Below are 17,794 nucleotides of genomic sequence, written 5' to 3' on the forward strand. Positions count from 1 at the left end.
AAAGCCCCAAGAAAAATGTGATTCTTATATAATCTTACTCTTACTACATTCCTTCCCTTTATTTGAAAAAGCAAGAAGAAACTTCCAAAAGAAGCTTCTCTCAGTTAAATATTTTATTCTGATCAAAGAATATGATAAAGGAATAATCACTGATGCGTGGGGAGTGATAGGAAGAAAAGTTAGTGCCTACTTTTTTTTTTTCACAACATAAACCAATCGGCTTTTTTCTTCCTTTTAAATTTATTTTAATCTTCTTTCTCCTTCCCTAGGTAGAGGTTTAGTAGCTTTGTTTCCTAATGTACCTCCAATCCTGCTAAAAAAGAAACCCACTAAATTAAGGTCAAAGCTGTTGACTCATCCTTCTTTTCCTGAAACAAATAAATGTTGTTTATGTTCCAAACCTGAAACTTGAAAAGAAATTACTAAATTTAACAGCACTATCTCCATCTGTAGCTAGGAATTTCATCATCATCTCCCTGTAGTCATTCCCTCAGATGGTATTTTCCAGGAATTTAGGAGATGTAGAAAGGGATATCATATACAGCATGCCTAGATTCCAGTTAACGTTGCAACATGTTGACTTTACTACTATTCTCGTCTAAATTAGAGAAGAGAATTCCAAAAATGAATGAGAGGGCAGAATCCACAAGTTCTCTCATTCCTTCAAATCTAGACATTTTTTAGTTAAAATGTCATAGGGGATGAGGCAAAAGTTTCAAGAAAGAGGGAATATCTTCTGATTCTGAGAGCAGAAAAACATTACAATATTTCTTATTTTTGAGAAAATATTAACATTGATGTGACACTAAGAAAACAACTTGAAGGTAAATCAACAATGTCAGTAAAATAATAATAGTAATATCAATATTTATAATAATTATAACTGGCATTTCTATAACACTTGAAGATTTACAAAGCACATTACAAACGTTATCTGATTTGATTCTCACAACAAAATTTTGAGGTAGTTGCTATTACAATTCCTGTTTTACAAATAAGGCCAAGAGAAGTTAAAGGAGGGAATATACTGATGGCTGCAATCCTGAAGGATCATTACTGATTCTGGCTGTCTCCTGTGCTTTAAGTCTCAAACATAAGAGTTGAGATGAAAAGTGCATTTTGGTAGCATGGTGTAGATTGTCATTATAATAAGGTTTTGTTTGATTCAACTTCACATATTGTCAACACTTAAATTCTAATTCCATCCATCTTCCAACTATTATCAAAGGCTAATTGAAATTTCTGTAGTAATTCGATTCACTTAAATTGAACAAACACTTATTACAGGCTTAACAAGAGGCAGTTTGGAATAGAGAAGGGTTGGGAACAGGCTTTGAAATCAAGAAGTCTTGGCTACAAATCCCACTTTCCAACAAATGCTGGCAATACAGTGGTCTTGCACAAGTCAATTAACTGATCCCTTAGTGAATATGGTAGGCATTTCTTTAAGACTAAATTACCAAGTGTTGGTACAAGGATTTCCTCCACTTGGAGCTCTCTGTAGTAATAGAATCACTGGTCTGGTCAAAAAGTGAGGGGAAGTGCCTAATACTGTGAGTCTGAATGTTTAAATAAAATTCTCCAACGTCATGAAATTTAAGGAGAAACTCTTCAATCTTCACAATCTGCTGCAATTCTCTGTCTCAAGATATGTGTATTCTGTGTATCCTTATCCAATATATTATTCTTTAGTAACAAATTCAATCACATGTCCCCATTAAGTGCAAACTCAACTTAGATGTGGAGAAAGGGGCCTCTGGATCATTGGTGAACCCAGGGTCTCTGGCAACGGGTCTTCCACGGGAGCTGCTGGTAGCTGTCCTGGGTCTTCAGCAGATTGTTTTGGGTCACATTCTGGCTTTTGAATGAGTGATAGCAGCAACAGAGTCTAAATTTACTGTAGCCAAGCTGTAGTAAAGAAGGAGGAAAGAGAAAAAAAAAAAAGGTAGTCTCAAGCAGGAATATAGTTGGGAAAGGATAGTGACAGAGTGACAGAGACCTTCAAGTCTAGGAAGAGGCAGGGGATTGGAGGGGATGGGTGGGGGACCATCTGTTAATAAGGGATGTGTGTAATTCATATATTCTTGAGAATTCTTGTGCTGTATTACAAAGTAGGGTACAATTGTGTAGGAGAGGGGGTATCCACCATCAATTCCTACAGAACTATGAGAAAGTAGAAAGTCTCTTTTCCCAAAAAGAATGCAAGAAGATCAACCTGCAAAGCAATTCTACAAAATCTCCTGAATGATGCTTTGTTATGGGATGGCTCCCTAGGGTCCCTTTCCATGTGAGCCACTGCTTTGTTGCCAGTGCTCTGTCAACTGTTTCTCAGCATCCTTATGTTCTCTGAATTTCTTAAGACTCCTGGTACAAATCCACACCCATACCGGATATTCGTCAGTCTGCCAAAGCTGATTTAGAGCTAGGGAAATGTCAGTCCTAGAGCATTCTGACACATTGTCGAAATGCCTTTGCTTTGGAAGATCATTTGGCCCAGAGGGACGGCGATAGAATAAATGAGGGGACCGGCCACATAACTAATGCTTGGCTCTCCTTGAAAGTGGGCATTCTTTGCACCTAAGGCATTATTACTGTGCTGTCAGACATTACAGAAAACATGTCAGAAATGAGAACATGCAATGTATACACAAGCGCCTACTTCCAGGAAAGGCAAGATTGTAAAGCTCTCTGAGAGGGGGCTTAAATTAGGCACAGCTTGTCCACAAGGGTGAGCTTCCTGTTTGCCTCAGGAAAAGCATGATCACCCCGCAAAATGTGACTGCGTCCATGATCAGGTGTCTGTTAATTCAGTGATTCACTGAAGAAGCTTTTATTATGTTCCAACTATATATAAGATTACAGATAAGGAAACTGAGGTCCAGAGGACTTAAGTGACTTTACTAAGTGACAGAAGTTTGATATTTAAACCCAGGTCAAATCCCATCATTTTTCTACTGGGATGGGGGTATGACTGAAAATGACTCAACAACCACAAAACAGAGAAATTTGAAAAAAAATGAGAAAGTTGGACTAAATGGCCCAAAAGTTTTTAGTCTTTTAGAATAAGAAGCCAGGTTTCTGAATTCAAGCCTGGAACACTTTCTACCATATTACCTTGTCCCTTGAGGAAGGAAGGAAAAACAGATATTTCTTCTATTACCTTCAGTTCTTTATTTTTAAGCTTTTTAATTTTCAAAACATATGCATGGATAATTTTTCAACATTAACCCTTGCAAAACCTTGTGTTCCAATCCCCCCCCCCCTCCCTTTCCCTCACCCCTTCCTATAAATGGCAGATAATCTAATTAGGATTATTTTCAGTTCTGAATCTACCTTTAGTTCTGAAACTACCATATCTTCTCTGGGGAGTTGTAGAGGTAAAATTAAAAAGATGGAGTGTTCCAGTTCCCTCCTTGGGCCCTAGAGATGTCTGCGCAGGGGGAAGCACCATCTCCCAAGTCTATCCCTATCTCCTTTCCTCATCTTAGAGAAAAATTATATTTCTAGCTAGGGAGGAAAAGCTAATCAAGTTCTTTTATTCATGAGATTGAGATCTTTCCAATTTTGACAAAGAGTTGTTCATTGGATAGTTTCTTTCCCTCTAAACTGAAGCTAATCTGGATGACTTGTTTACCTCCTTTCCTGGACAAGTTAGCTAATGACAGGATTGAGATAGGTTTGTAACTCCATCATTTGAAAGAATGTGATTATGAAGTCCCTCCAATCATCCCACTTGTACTTGGAGATAAGAGCTCTCAAGAATCAATTATAGGTTTACTGTGTGGGAGGGAGCAAGGAAACATAGGTGCCTTCCTTTTTCAATTTAAATCAACAGACATTGGGTAAGTATTAATCATGGACTAGACTTTGCAAAGACTTAAAGGAAACTATTTCTGCCCTCAAAGAGCTTACATTCTATTAGGTGAATAATATATATACATGTACAGATGGGAGGAGTTCCCTGTTATCCCAAGATATAAGTAATTGGTACCAGAAAAAAGCCAATTTTAAGTTAATTCTCTCAAAATGAGGACCAACATTTCATAGCAAATAGTATTTTTTAAAAAAAGAGTTAATTGGGAATTTATCTTGAAATATGAAATGAAAAGTTATGAAAATAAGTTTATTTTATCTTATATTTAGCAAAATTAAGGTTATAATTGAAACTATGTTGTAATCCTTAGATTGAACCAAGTGTTAATTGAGGGGCTGAAGGGGAGGTTGGCATAATTTTCTGGCAAAAATTATATGACAGCACACATCCTTATATATGACTTAGAAAGATGACAATTTTTGGAAAAAATACATTTCAGGATTTCATCAATTTTCCCAAGGGTTCTTCTTAATTCTTTGATATTCAAATTGTTCTCTTTTGAAGTGCCTAAGTATAATCAGTCCAGTGGAAGGAGTAAGAGTGGGGAGGGATTTCTGTTTAGAGGAAAGAATATGGGAATGAAGACTCTGTTCGAAAAAATGGTCAATTTATTTGCAAATATTTTTCATGTTTTGTTTCCTAAGAGTTGAAGTGGAAGGAGATCATAAAGTCTGAGGTCATATTTCTTGTAGGGTTAAGATCAGAATGAAATCACCTGCCTACTTGTAGCCCAAGGTTCTCCAGAAATCACCAAGGGATTTGGGAATTCCTACAAAAACTATCTAGCACTCAGCCCTTCCTTCTGAGCCAGGAAAACCTCAAGTTCACCCCAAACACTTATTTAACACAGTCATTTAATCTTCACAACCCCTGGGTCATTCGGGCTTAGATTTGTACAGGGAGAGGAGTTTCCTTCACAGATCCAGATCAAGATAAAACACAAATTAAGAAGTGTGAGATGACTTGGAGAATTGATATTTTGATAAGGACCCCCTTGCAATACAAAATGCAAATATATACCAATATATACCAATACAGAATATATACTAATATATACTAAGTAAGTTATTGAGGAATGCATTTCAAAGTCTGCTCAAAGATAGTGGTTGGAATGTCAATATGAGAAACCAGTTGGGTTGGAATATGGCAGCCACCAAGGGGAGTTAAGTGCAATAAGCAGGGATGGTATGGTAGAAAAGGCTCCATACTAAGATCCAAGTGCCCTGAGTTCTGCTCCTGGCTTTGCCATTAACTGTGTGGCTCAGCACGTCTTACTGAACCTTCCTGGACCACTGTTTTCCCCTTCATGATTCCTTTAGATCTGGTTTAAAAAAAAAACCAAAAAACATTACTGTGGCAATGGGGTGTCATGCCTCAGTTTCCTGGAATTGTTCTGCCTCAGTTTTCCTGGTGACAACCCCCCTTCCTTGCCCCATTGGGACTGAGAGAATAGGGGCTTCTGACCACTCCCATTCCAAAGAGTCATAAAACTCTGGATGGGTTATCTGAAATGCTTGGTTATCTCCTGCCTCACACTCCTGTCTCTTGCTCAGCCATCTTCTTGACTCCCAACCTGTCAGAATTAAGTTATGGGCCTTTCCTGGAATTTCCCCTCACCCCTTGCCTTTGTTTCCCTGATAGCTGGAGCCCTGTAAAAGTTTCTGCAATTCCTTGCTGATTGCTGGATGCTTTGAGACAAGTCCAGCCGGCTGGCTATGGCTAGTCCAAACTCTCCACTATTAAAATATTCAAAACCCAAATCTCTGCCTTGCCTTAGTTTCTCCGGCATTACAGGCAGAGTGCTAGAGGTTTTGGTAGGAAGGCTTTTGTGGGGAGGGCTTTGAGGCTGTTGAAGGTGCCAGGCTCAGAGCACAAGGAGAGCGCTGAAGGGACCCCGGGTTCTCTAGACCACCGTCTTACAGACAGGGAATCTGGCCCCGGGACGTTTCCCCCAGCGAGTAAGTGGCAGAGAGAAGGGGGTAGTCCATAATCCCGGGCTCACTCGTGCCATGCTCATGTCATCTCCCCCTTTTCTTTCAGGAGCCCAGCAATCAGGCATGCCATATTACACGGACCCCGGAGGAGCTGTGATGAACCCCATGGCGATGGCTTTCCACGTGCAGCCCAACTCCCCCCAAGGCACCCCCGTTTACCCGCCCCCACCGTCCTACTGCAATACCCCACCTCCCCCCTATGAACAGGTGGTGAAGTCCTCCAAGTAGTGGCGATGGAAGGTCAGGAGATTCGACGCTGTAGGAGGAAGGCAGCATGGGGGAGTCCTGGGGAGCCGAGGGAGGGGGCCTCTAGTCCTTCTGCCCTCCCGGTCCCATCAATGTTAGTCTCGAGGAATGATCTTATGGGCTGCCTGTAGGTCCGTTTCCCTTTGATGTCTTCAAAGCAAGCACAATATCCCTTCCGAGGGTTTTATGGAGACCTCTCTTTAAGTCGCATTGTGTGTGTTCGTGTTTCCTGTTTATTTATTGTTTCTCTTTGTTTCCCGGGCTGAGTATGTGGCTGTTTGGGGGTCTGTCGGAGCCCCTGCTCTTGGGGCAGCCCCACTCGGTGATCGGGGGAGGAGGAACCCCAGAATTAAAGGGAAAGCTAGCCCCGGCGTGGGAGGATCTGGGAGGGGGACGGGTCTCGATTTTAAAGGTAGCGAGGAAACGACTAAAAAGAAGGGGCCGGTATTTCCATGACAAGCTTTGTTCTGCTGGACAGAAAGGTGCCCCGCCCCAGGGACGCGCCCCTCGGCTCTGCCTTTGACCCATCCTCGGGGGGAGAGATGAGATGTGTTCGTGCTTTTTCTTATGAGAGCAGGAAGAGGAAGAGGAGGACGTCCATCGCTTCACCTACATTAATACCCCAAACATTTCATTCTAGAAGTGGAAGGAGACTACAGAGCCTGAGGTCATTTTTCATGTAGGGTCGAGATCAGAATGAAATCAGCCGCCCGCTCGTAGCCCGAGGTTCTCCAGAAATCACTGAGGGATTTGGGAATTCCTACAAAAGCGTCTCTAGCGCTCAGCAATGGGTGCAAAAATGTCTTTGGGAAACCAGCTTCCCTTCACCTAGGGCGAATTAGACTGTTTCCATGAGATGATACAACGCCACCTTGTAGCCCTTCCCTAGGACTCCGGATTGGAGGGAGAGGGAGATCTCTTCAGACTAATCTTGTGTCGCTTCCCCATGCCCCCTCCCCGTGCCCAAAGCTCCCCCTGTTTCCATCTTGGAGGCGTCACTGTTCTCTGATTGGCCTTTGGGTAGAAACTGATTATCATCTGCTAACTGATCACTTCCAGATTCAGAGGCAATTAATAAAGGGTATTCTCTGAAATTGTAGAAAATGACCCCCTAATGTTTTTTAAAATGATTTTTATTGATAGCTTTTGCTTTTATATCACCTACATTTCCCAATAATCCCCGCCACACACAAGAGCTATCCTTTATAACAAAAAATAGAAGGAAAACTAACCAACATTGAAAAAAGTCTGGTTTTTTTATGTAGTATTCCACACTCATAGTCTGCCATTTCTGCAAAGAAGTGGATCCCATAGTGTTTTATATGGCTTTTGAAAGCAAATAATCAAATTCCACAAAGATAGGAACATTTCTTGAAAAAACTCCACAAAAAACTATCCTTTGTAACAAAGAAGGAAAACTAACCAACATATTGGAAAAAAAAAAAGTCTGTTTTTTATGTAGTATTCCACACTCATAGTCTGCCATTTCTGCAAAGAAGTGGATCCCATAGTGTTTTATATGGCTTTTGAAAGCAAATAATCAAATTCTACAAGGTAGGAACATTTCTTGAGAAAACTCCCATCTCTGTCTTGTCATTGCTAATCTTGAGTGAACCCTAACTGAGGGCCAAAAATTTCTATTTCTTAAATTAATTTTCCTGGGAGCCTGTGACCACCCCATCATCACAACTCTGGCCCCCAAGTGTGAACAGTCAATCAGCCATGCAGAGACCCACCTAGGAGTCTTGGTGATAGCACTTATTTAGCTCAGAGGCAAGTAGCTTCTTAGGGATCTCAGGTATAGTTTCTGAGGCTCTCAAATAGAGGAGTTTTAACAGGGAAAGAGATGACAATCCTGAGATTACAGGTGGAGTTCTGAAAAGCACAAAATCCCTAAGGATTTTATTTTCTCCTATAGTTAAGTCAGTGGGAAGCCTGAGGTAGTCCACATGTGATTTAATTCAGTCTCAGAATATGCTTCAAAAATATGACTCTGTGGGTAATAAACATTCACCTTTCTAGGTCCTAGTCTCCAAGTCCAGTCCTCAAATAAAATGTCTCTATTTAGGCTTTTGAATTTTCATTCAACCCAAATGTTGACCTGATCTTAGTCCCAGACTGCCCATCCCAACCACCAGGTATTTATTTTTTCCTTATACATGTAAAATACCTTTTGAAACAAGTTTTTGAGGTTTGATTTTTTTTTTTTTTTGAACCTTAGCAAAACTAACTCAGCTTCCTATATCCATCTCTTTGGTATTGGAGTTTCTAATTTTTTTTTAATGTCATGGACCCCTTCTCAAGAATAATTGTTTTTTTTTTTAATTCACAATTTAATAGTGACTTTTCAGTAAGAAGTTAGTGATAATAAATTTAATTTTTCCCACCCAAATTTACATTGTACCCCTCCCCCAGATTAAGAACCCTGACATATGGGAAGTTCTACATGCAGCATTGTGTTTTGAAGGGACTCATATGTATCTAAAGCAAAGTCTACTTTTGGAATCAGAGTACTTTAGGGAATTCTATTTTGACACTGACATGCTAAAAAAGAGAAGAAAACCCCAATGGATGGAGATGAAATTTGTCCTGCAAATCATAGTCAACTTCAGCTGCTTCAGGTTCCAGACCCTTGCCAAGCTGCCCCCAGACTTATATCCTGTCTTTGAAGAAAAGGACTACATAAGGTTCCTGCCTAAGGAACCAACCTTTGGGGCAAAATGTCTACTTTTTTCCTGGTTACATGTGCAAATATTCATAAATGCATATAGACACAGACATATGCATATTAAATTTATACACACATTTTGAACAAGGAAGCAATGTTATCAGTTGACTCCAGATTCGCAGTCCAGCTGAATAGTAATCAAAACCCGATATAACCATAAGGGGAGCTTTGGGGGGAGGGGAGAACATGGGGCAAGGACCCTAAGATACTAGAAGATTGATGGTGATCTACAATTTTCTATATATTGCAAGAAAAACGTTTTCCCAGAAATATGGGGTAGAACCCAGTTACAGTGAACTCTGATACTGTATCTTGAAATTCAACTTCTGGTGAAGTTTTCCTGCAATTCTTGTTTCCTCTGTTAATGTTGGTGGATTCTACCCACCTTTTCATCTTTTAACAGTGGTGAAGTCATTTAGTCCCTACTTAGTGAGTCAGAAGAACCCAAAGTCCCTTACAAGTTTGTGCATGCTTTTTCTCTGCAAAACTTTTGATGATTTCTGTTCCTTTTTTTTCCTTTCTATTTTTAGCAAAAAAAAAAAAAAATAAAGTACCTTTTGATAGGGTCCTGTTTCCTATGTATGCAAAATAAAAATCAATTTGGGTGTGTGCCTCGGTTGTTTTGCTGAACACAGGGAGTGAGGTTCCACATATTAGGCACCCACTGTGTGCTAGGAATGGGAGATTCAAAGTCAAAAATGAAATAATAGCTGCTTTGGAGGAGCTTATGTTCTATTGGAGGGAACATGACATGTATAAAAATAGTATAATACAAGGAAAGGAAACAGATAAAGTGATGTGGGAATTTCTGAGATCAGAGAGGATACTTTTATTTCCAGGAGAGATCAGGAATGGTCAAGCAGAGAAGGTGGTAGTCTTGGAGAATTCTACTAGATAAAGGTGGGAAGATTGTGCATCCCAGACGGGATGGATTGCCCAGATCACAGCACAGTAGCCTTGAGCTTTGTCTTGCCTACTGTTGATTTCCTCAGTTGAAGGACATCATCTGACTGGTGAACCACATCTTTGGGTGGTGGTCATATCCTTGGGGCTTGAATAGATTCGGAGGGCATCTAATCTAATGCTCCATTTAAGAAAGGATCTGAGAACCAGCTAATAGGTGATGTGCTCCCCATGTTCTGTAGATACTGTGGGAGAGGAGCGGAGTTTTGGGGGAGGTGATAGGTGGGAAACTCATATTTATTTCATCCAGATTGAAAATTCATAACTTACTCAAAGGCTTGAAATCACAATTGATGAGCATAGAAGCTTTGGCCAGCTCCACTTCCAACCTGGACTGACTTGACCTTCTGACAACCTTGTGACTATCTCCCAAGTTGGAGATGCCAATAATGTTCTGGGACAACTTTGTGACCTTCCCCTCCCAAGATGGATCACAATGGTTCTGGGATCTTGTGACCTTCTCCCAAGTTGGAGCTGACCATAATGGTTCTGGGACAACCTTATCTTCCCCTCCCAAGATGGATCACAATGGTTCTGGGATCTTGTGACCTTCGCCCAAGTTAGAGCTGACCATAATGGTGCTGGGACAATCTTGCGACCTTCCTCTCCCAAGTTGGAGATGACCATTATGGTGCTGGCCCTTGTGTAGACAGCCTACAAACTTCAGATACACTGAAGTTCAGAACTCCTTTACTTAAGAAGGGAGTCTTATAAGTCCATTATTATAAGTCTTTTCAGTATCTAGGATTACAGGCTTTTATAACCATACCTGGCAAAAACAAGATTGGAACTTCCTATTTCAATCATTGATCTTTCCATTGTAGAAAAATGGCCTTGATGGCCTTCAAATATAGTATCCTATGATCTTAAGTAGTCAGAGTGAGTGGGAAAATGTGTAATGAGATTGGGAAGGTACATTGTAATTAGATTGTGAAAGAACAGAAGAATGTGTTTTATCCAAGAGGCCTGTGCCTTAGGAATGCTTCTTCGTCAGGAAGACATTGGACAGAAGAAAGACTTGAGGTGGGAAGACCAGGTGAGATGCTAGAGTGAGTAGTGATGAGGAAGCTCCTAGGTCCTTTTCTCAGGCACCTGAGGCTGTAACTGAGGGGGTCTTATATTGATAATACTTGGCTCTCCTGATATTCATTGAACTCTTTTCATAAATACTAATAAATACACATTGAATGAAAAAAAAAACCCATCATCTAGGGGTTAGAGGGGTCCTCAAACTTTTTAAATAGGGAGCCAGTTCACTGTCCCTCAGACTGTTGGAGGGCCGGACTATAGTAAAAACAAAAACTGTTTTGTGGACCTTTAAATAAAGAAACTTCATAGCCCTGGGTGAGGGGGATAATCGTCCTCAGCTACTGCATCTGGCCCACAGGCCATAGTTTGAGAACCCCTGGGTTAGACTGTGGATTCAACTTTTATTGAGTCTTCTTGTTCTCTCTGTGGGACCCAGAAGTCATACCTGCAGCCTGTCACCCAAATCAAAAGTTTTTGCTTAGAATCATCTCTGATACATAGAAACAAGATGGGGTCACAGATTGGGCCTTGGGGCCCTGAGCTTCGCCACTGACAAGTTCTTTGACCCTCACTAGGACACTTTTTTTGGACCCCAGTTTCTTCCTCTGTAGAATGAGAGAAGAAATTGAGTGCCCTCTGTCCTCTGATGTCCTTTGCCATTTTTTCTCAATAAGCATTTATGAGCCCTCACTGAGCTTACATTTTATCAAGGGAGACAACATACAGGTATGGATGGAGTAGAAGGTGATTTGAAGAAAGCAGGCATTCCGCTCGGGGAGGAGGCAATCCGGGAAGGCTTCGTGCTTTGAGGAAAATAGATTCTAACAAGGGGAGGGGAGAAGGAGAATGGTCCAGCAATGGGAAATTACCATTGTAAAGGGAGGAAGGTAAGAGTGTTGGGTATGAATGGCTGGTATGGCTCACTCGTAAAGTAGAGGGGCAAAATGTTGAGGAAGATTAAAAGGGAGGGTGGGAAGAACATTAGATGCCAAATAAAGGAGTTTATATTCGATCCTAGAGGTTCTCATAGGATGTCATCTTAGTTGATTACTGTTAATGAAGACTTCACGTCAGATTATGGAGCACAAATAGGCATAAAATTGTATGGATCATAGAACTGAAAGGGATTGTAGAGATAATATTTGTTTAGAGGGGAAATCATATTTAGCTTTAATAATTGGCCTGAACTCTGGGAAAAGCAATTAAAAATCAACAAGCATTTATTAAGAGCTCAATATGTGCCAGAAACCATGCTAAAAACTCAGGATATAAAAATAAAGTCCGTCCTTAAAGAGCTTGTGTTCTAATGAAGAAATAAAACGGGTACATGTAGGAGGCTATGCAGAACAGATACAAGATACTCGGTCAGGTTCTAGCAACTAGGACTACTAAAAATGACTTTATGCACAAGGCGATACTAGAACTGAGTCTTGAGGAAGCCAGGAGTGTGTGTGTGTGATGAGATTATAGACACCAAAGTCTATTTAGTCTCTAGTGAACCAAGAATGTAATCTGTAGTCAAGGAGACCTGAATTTAAATGGGGCATCCCTTTGTGACCTCAGCTAAGTCACTTAGCTTCTCAGAGTAAACTCTCAGTTTCTTCAATTGTAGAATGGAGATATCTACCTTACAGGGTTGATATGAGGGTTCAATGAGATAATATTTGTAAAGAGCTTAACACAGTGCCCGACGTACAAAAGGCACTTTAATGCTTATTTCCTTTCCTTCCCTTCTCCCCCACCTCCCATTTTTTTTAAAAGAAAAAAGGTTAAGATTTTTAAAAATATGCTGTATCTCATTTGACCCTCACAACAACCCTGTGAGATAAAGCCTGTGATTATTTATAATCTCCATTTAACATGAGGGAAACTGAGGCTGAGAGGTTAAGTGGCTTGCTAAGAGTCTTACAGCTAGTCTCAGTTGGGCTTTCAACCTAGGTCTCTCCTGAAGTATTAGTCCATATCTCTCTGGGGTGAATGAAAATTCAAGGAAGTCAAGTCATAAAATTTAGATAAATTATGGAATGATGGATAAAGTTCTGGTACTCACAACTCCAAGACCAGCACTCAAGCTTGTACTTATTGCCTTAAGAAGAATGATCAGTCCCCATAATAATAATTATATTATATACATATATAATATAATGATTTGTATAACATATTAATTATATATAATATAATATTATTAATATATAATTATGTATATATTTATTAAGCACTTGTTAAACATGAACACAGTTAAATGCTGGGAATATGAGAAAAGTAAAAGACCATTCCTGTCCACAAAGTATAATCTAATGGGGGACACAACAAGCAAACAAGCTAGACACAGGATAAAATGGAGAAAATCAGTAGAAGGAAGGAACTAGCATTAGTGAGTACCTGTAGGTACAAGTTGTGGGAATACAGTAAGAGAATTAAAAGTTCTCTGGTCACCTTAATGTGTAAGACAACTATGACATAGCCCATTGGGTGTCCCAAGAGTTAAGAGAGGAGGGAGAGAGTCATCTCTAGCATGGAGGACAACTTCATTACAGAAAGGGCATCCAAGCTGGCTTTGGAAAACAGGCAGGAAAAAGGGACAATTATGGCCTCAAAGAAATGAGCAGATGGAAGTCCCCGCTCTAGATGTGGGTGTGGAGCAGGAATGAGTGCACAACTCTAGGTGGCTGGGATGCAAGGGATGACAGGCTGGAGAGGATGGAGGAAGGGTGACATTCAAGGTTAAAAAAAAAAAAAAACAAACATAAGAAGATTCTAAAAAGCTAAGTAGGACCTCAGTAAGCAGAGAGGAGGGGCAGGAGAGAGAGAAGCCCAGAAAATTGCTTTATATCAGTTCCCCTGACATCAGCCAATCCTCTAGCGCAGAAGAATAGGAGACAATAGTATTATCCCAGGTTTGCAAAAATATACTTTAAAATCAAGCTGAGGAAGAGATTAGCTAAAGCAAATGGGGATACAGAAGCACTGGCCATGAAAGCTCAGTGGCCGAAATTAAGCTAAGCCCCTGGAACATCTGTTAGGGGTTTGGAGGGTTAATTTTGGCTTTGAGTTCTGACCTCAAATCATTCATTCAACAGCTGTTGTTTTGTTTTTGCTTTTTTTAATGCTTTGCCTGGAACTGACATTTCTGTCATGAGCACAAATGGAGAGCTGGATAGCAACAATTATGCTTCATTCCGGATGAATGCTTGGAAGATGAGTAACTCATGGAGAAGGTCTAGCTGCTGTCCCGGGGGCTCAGTCTCTCCTAGTTTTCAGTTCCCTGTGGACAGGCAGTATGGTTCAGTAGGCAGAGAGCTGGGTTGGAAGCCTGGCACTGCCCACATGCTGCCTGTGTGACTGTGAGGGGGTCCCCATCACCCCCGGCTGCAGCTTTCTTGTCTGTAAAACAAAGTTTACCTTCCAGCTCTACATCTTGTGAAGCTCCAAGGTAAAGAAAGGTACGTTTTCCAGGACATTTCTAGAGTGTCAGGACCAGAGACTAGGTGCCATAACACTTAGTTTTCCCTTTTGTTTCCTCCTGTCCCCTTCTCTTCCTCTCTTCCTCCTTTATTTCCTCCTCATCCTCTTCTCTTCCTCTTCCTCTTCTCCATCTTTCCTCCTCCTCTCATTTTGTATTTCCTTACCTGGGATTAACCCCCAGGTAGTGGTGGTCACTCATTCCTATTCAGCAAAAGTCTCTGGGGTCAGAAGGAGTCCTTGCCTGTGCCCTCATTGTTTGCTCATGTACCCTAGAAGGAATTCCTAGGTTCACCTTCTCCAAGACCCAGTGACTCCAAGTCTTGTCCAGGACTCAGCCAGCCCTTTCTTTTTCTATGGGCAGTATTGACTCAATATGGGACATTGATTTGTGCATTTACCCAGTGAGAAATTACTTCTTGAGCCCCCACTTTCCCCCACCCCCACAAGCCAACTTTGCTTATTTCTTGACTTGCTATAGTTCTGGAAGGCTGGTTGGACTTTGGCCATAAGGAGCTGATGCTTCACTGAAGCAGGAGAGTGTGCTTAGAAACTCAGTGTCAAATTTATTCCTAATTTAGACTTGATAAACAATCAGAATAACAGTGAAATTATGGCTAAAACATAAACCAAGAAATTAAGGTGCTGCTGTACCAGGCCCTAAAAGTCCTCCCATACACAGAATCATCTGAATCCAGAAATTATTGGAAATGTACAGTTTTCTCTTGAGTCAGAAAAGGAATTTAAGCATGATTTGGGGGAGAAATGCTGCTTTTCTAGACACTAGTTCCTCCCATACATAGATAGAACTGAATCCAGAAATTCTAGGAAATGTACATTTTTCTTTTGAACAGGAAAAGGAACTTAACATGATTTGGGGGAGAAATAGCTAAAACAATATAAGATTTGACTTTTATCCTGCAGGGCTGGTAGTCAGGTAAAGACATAGTAACTCTGGACTTTAAGTTAGAATAGGGATTCCACATAGGTGAATCTATCATGAACTTGACTTCATGGGGCTGGGTACCTTCTCTGCTCCTGGCTGCCTAGTTGCTAGCAGAAACATCCCACATTTTTGACTGCAGGTAACACATCACAAAACTCGACGTGTGGACACAATAGCAATCAATGAGAAACCTATTACCACTCTGGGATCCCTCTCCTTGCACAAAATAAGAACTTAATAACAGTCAAATTAGATTAATGAATTCTGTCATCTATATTATCCCCATGTTATGGATAAGGAACTTGAGGCAAATAAATTAAGCAATTTGCCTAGGGTCATATAACTAGTGTCAGACCAGATTTGAATTCAGGTTTTCCCGATTTCAGACCTATCCACTGTGTCACCTAGTTATCCTCCCAAAAAATATTGTGGAATAAGTACAACCCAGAGTTACAAACCCAAAGTACCAGGCAGTGTCTGAAAGGGAAGTCCTTTCTGACTTTGGGGATGAGGAATTAGGAGATGCCTTGTGAGCTAGGTTTTAATGGACCAGGCTAAAAGGAAGAGAAAGGGATTCTTGGCAAAGGGAGCAAAAGCATAGGATGGGAGAAGTCAGTGTAGATTGTGGGGGGAAAAGTAGCCTCTTTGGAATGGAGAGAGTATGAATGAAGGCAACGGGAAAAGGCTAGAAAATTATGACACCAAAATATAGGGAAAAGGGAGCACTAAGCAGAGAAATCTAAACTTTACTCAATTAATTAAATAGTTAAGCTACTTAGAAATTCCCACATGGGTTCCTGCAGTTCTCCCTTCCCTGCATTTATGGGAGTTAGAAATGGGAGAAACTTAGTCAAACATCTTTTCCTTTTACTCCACATGCCCTGTAGTAACTTAAGTCAGCCATGGAGTGTTGTTGAGGTGAGTCAGAGCCCAAGTGAGTTTGTGAATTGCCAGAATCAGAAACCAGATGAAATTGTAAAAATAATGTTTTTCTGTTATCAGCTGCCCCATAGGAACCCTCTTTTCCACTCTGTTAACTACTCCTTTGTTCTTCTCTTACCCCAGATTCCCAGTGTCTTGATCTTGAGGCAAGATCTCATGCATTCATTCATGTTGAGATATAAATGCCTAATAAACTTTTTTTTTTAACAAGGCAGTTGGAGTTAGTGACTTGCCCAGGGTCACACAGCTAGGGAAATATTAAGTGTCTGAGATGGAATTTGAATTCAGGTCCTCCTGACTTCATGACCTGGTGCTCTACTCACTGTGCCATCTACTGCCCTAATGCCTAATAAAGTACTGTCCCATCTCACAACTAGATTTACTTTTAAGAGACAAACAATTTTTTTATCCAAAAAGAATTAATTTCTAATTGTGGAATTCCAGGAAATCCTAGGCTGTGGAATAGGTTGAACCTATCAGAAGGGTTTAGAATAAATGGTCTCTAAAGTTCTTTCTAATTTTAAATCTATAATGACCTTTCTGGGGTCCTTGAAGTTATTCCATATAAGCATTCTACATATTAGGAAATTCTCACCTGTTTCATTCTAACCATCAAGTCAGAAGAAAAGTCATTAATTTTGGACACCTATGAAATTCTGTGATCCCCCTCTCTACTCAGGTTCCTAGCCACATCCAACCAGCGTTGTTTAATATCCTGCACCCACAATAACTCTATTAATAGAGTTCTTATCAATTAGAAAAGCTCAGCAAGGAAAACATTCCTTTCTAGACTCTATTGGCCTAAATCAGTATTAATGGAATTATAAATAATTCCTGAACCCAATTACTTCTTCTTGGACACTAGTTCTAAAAACTCCATCTTATATACACACATTTCCAATTAAACCTCCCACACTTCTATTAGACAAGAATTGGCCTGGAAAATTTTGTAGCAAGGCCCTTCCAATTTAATCTTCTCCACTGGTATATTTTGAGAGGTTAATTTAAGATTGTTGTCATCCGACTGCAGCCCAATATTGAAGCAAGCAGAATTATGTCCCTGCTTTACACCCTCACTATTATTCTGTGACTTTTAAGGTCCTCCATCGGGAGTAAAATCCCCTTAAGAGACAGGTACAATCTAAAAAGGAATATTTAAGTATTGGGGGACTGGACAACGAGAGCCCAGTCTTAGAGCAAGCTCTGGTGAGTGCGACAGAGTGTGTTCATCTCTTCTTCTCTGGTCCCAATCCAATATGTGGAGATTTGGTATGAACTAGGAGGGATGAGAGATGGGGGCCGTGATACTGTGGGGGATGCAGAATATTCTGATTAGGATTTCTAAAGACTTAAATGAAGGATTATGGGAAGGAAAACTGTCTTTATACTTCAAGCCCTAGTGTGTGACCAACATATACAACCCACTGAGATTTCTCCTGACAGATGCCCAGTGTCTCTTCGATGTTTTTCCTTCTTTCCTCTAATCAATAAATGTCTCTCCCAAACAAAGCGCTGCTTCAAATTTTTGTCAAGGGAAAAAAGTGGTATTTAAGAGGAATCCCTTCCCAGCATGGCAGCCAATTGATCCATTATTCTTTCTCCTGTCTCTT

The 17,794-nt window shown here is 40.5% G+C and overlaps 1 protein-coding gene across 3 annotated transcripts in view; it reads left to right on the forward strand.

The window, feature by feature from the left end:
• VOPP1 (VOPP1 WW domain binding protein) overlaps positions 1–9,447 on the forward strand; it is a 175,301-nt gene extending 165,854 nt beyond the window's left edge. For 2 of the 3 annotated variants that reach the window (XM_012543712.2, XM_031957055.1), the window contains one exon: positions 5,915–9,447. In XM_012543712.2, the coding sequence (XP_012399166.2) occupies positions 5,915–6,096 (182 nt within the window). In that variant the 3' untranslated portion in view covers positions 6,097–9,447. The remainder of the gene's footprint in view (positions 1–5,914) is intronic. The other variant, XM_012543714.2, reaches the window with a different exon arrangement.
• Positions 9,448–17,794: the final 8,347 nt, after the last annotated feature.

This window comes from Sarcophilus harrisii, chromosome 1, assembly GCF_902635505.1.
Source record: "Sarcophilus harrisii chromosome 1, mSarHar1.11, whole genome shotgun sequence".
Lineage (NCBI taxonomy): Eukaryota > Metazoa > Chordata > Mammalia > Dasyuromorphia > Dasyuridae > Sarcophilus > Sarcophilus harrisii.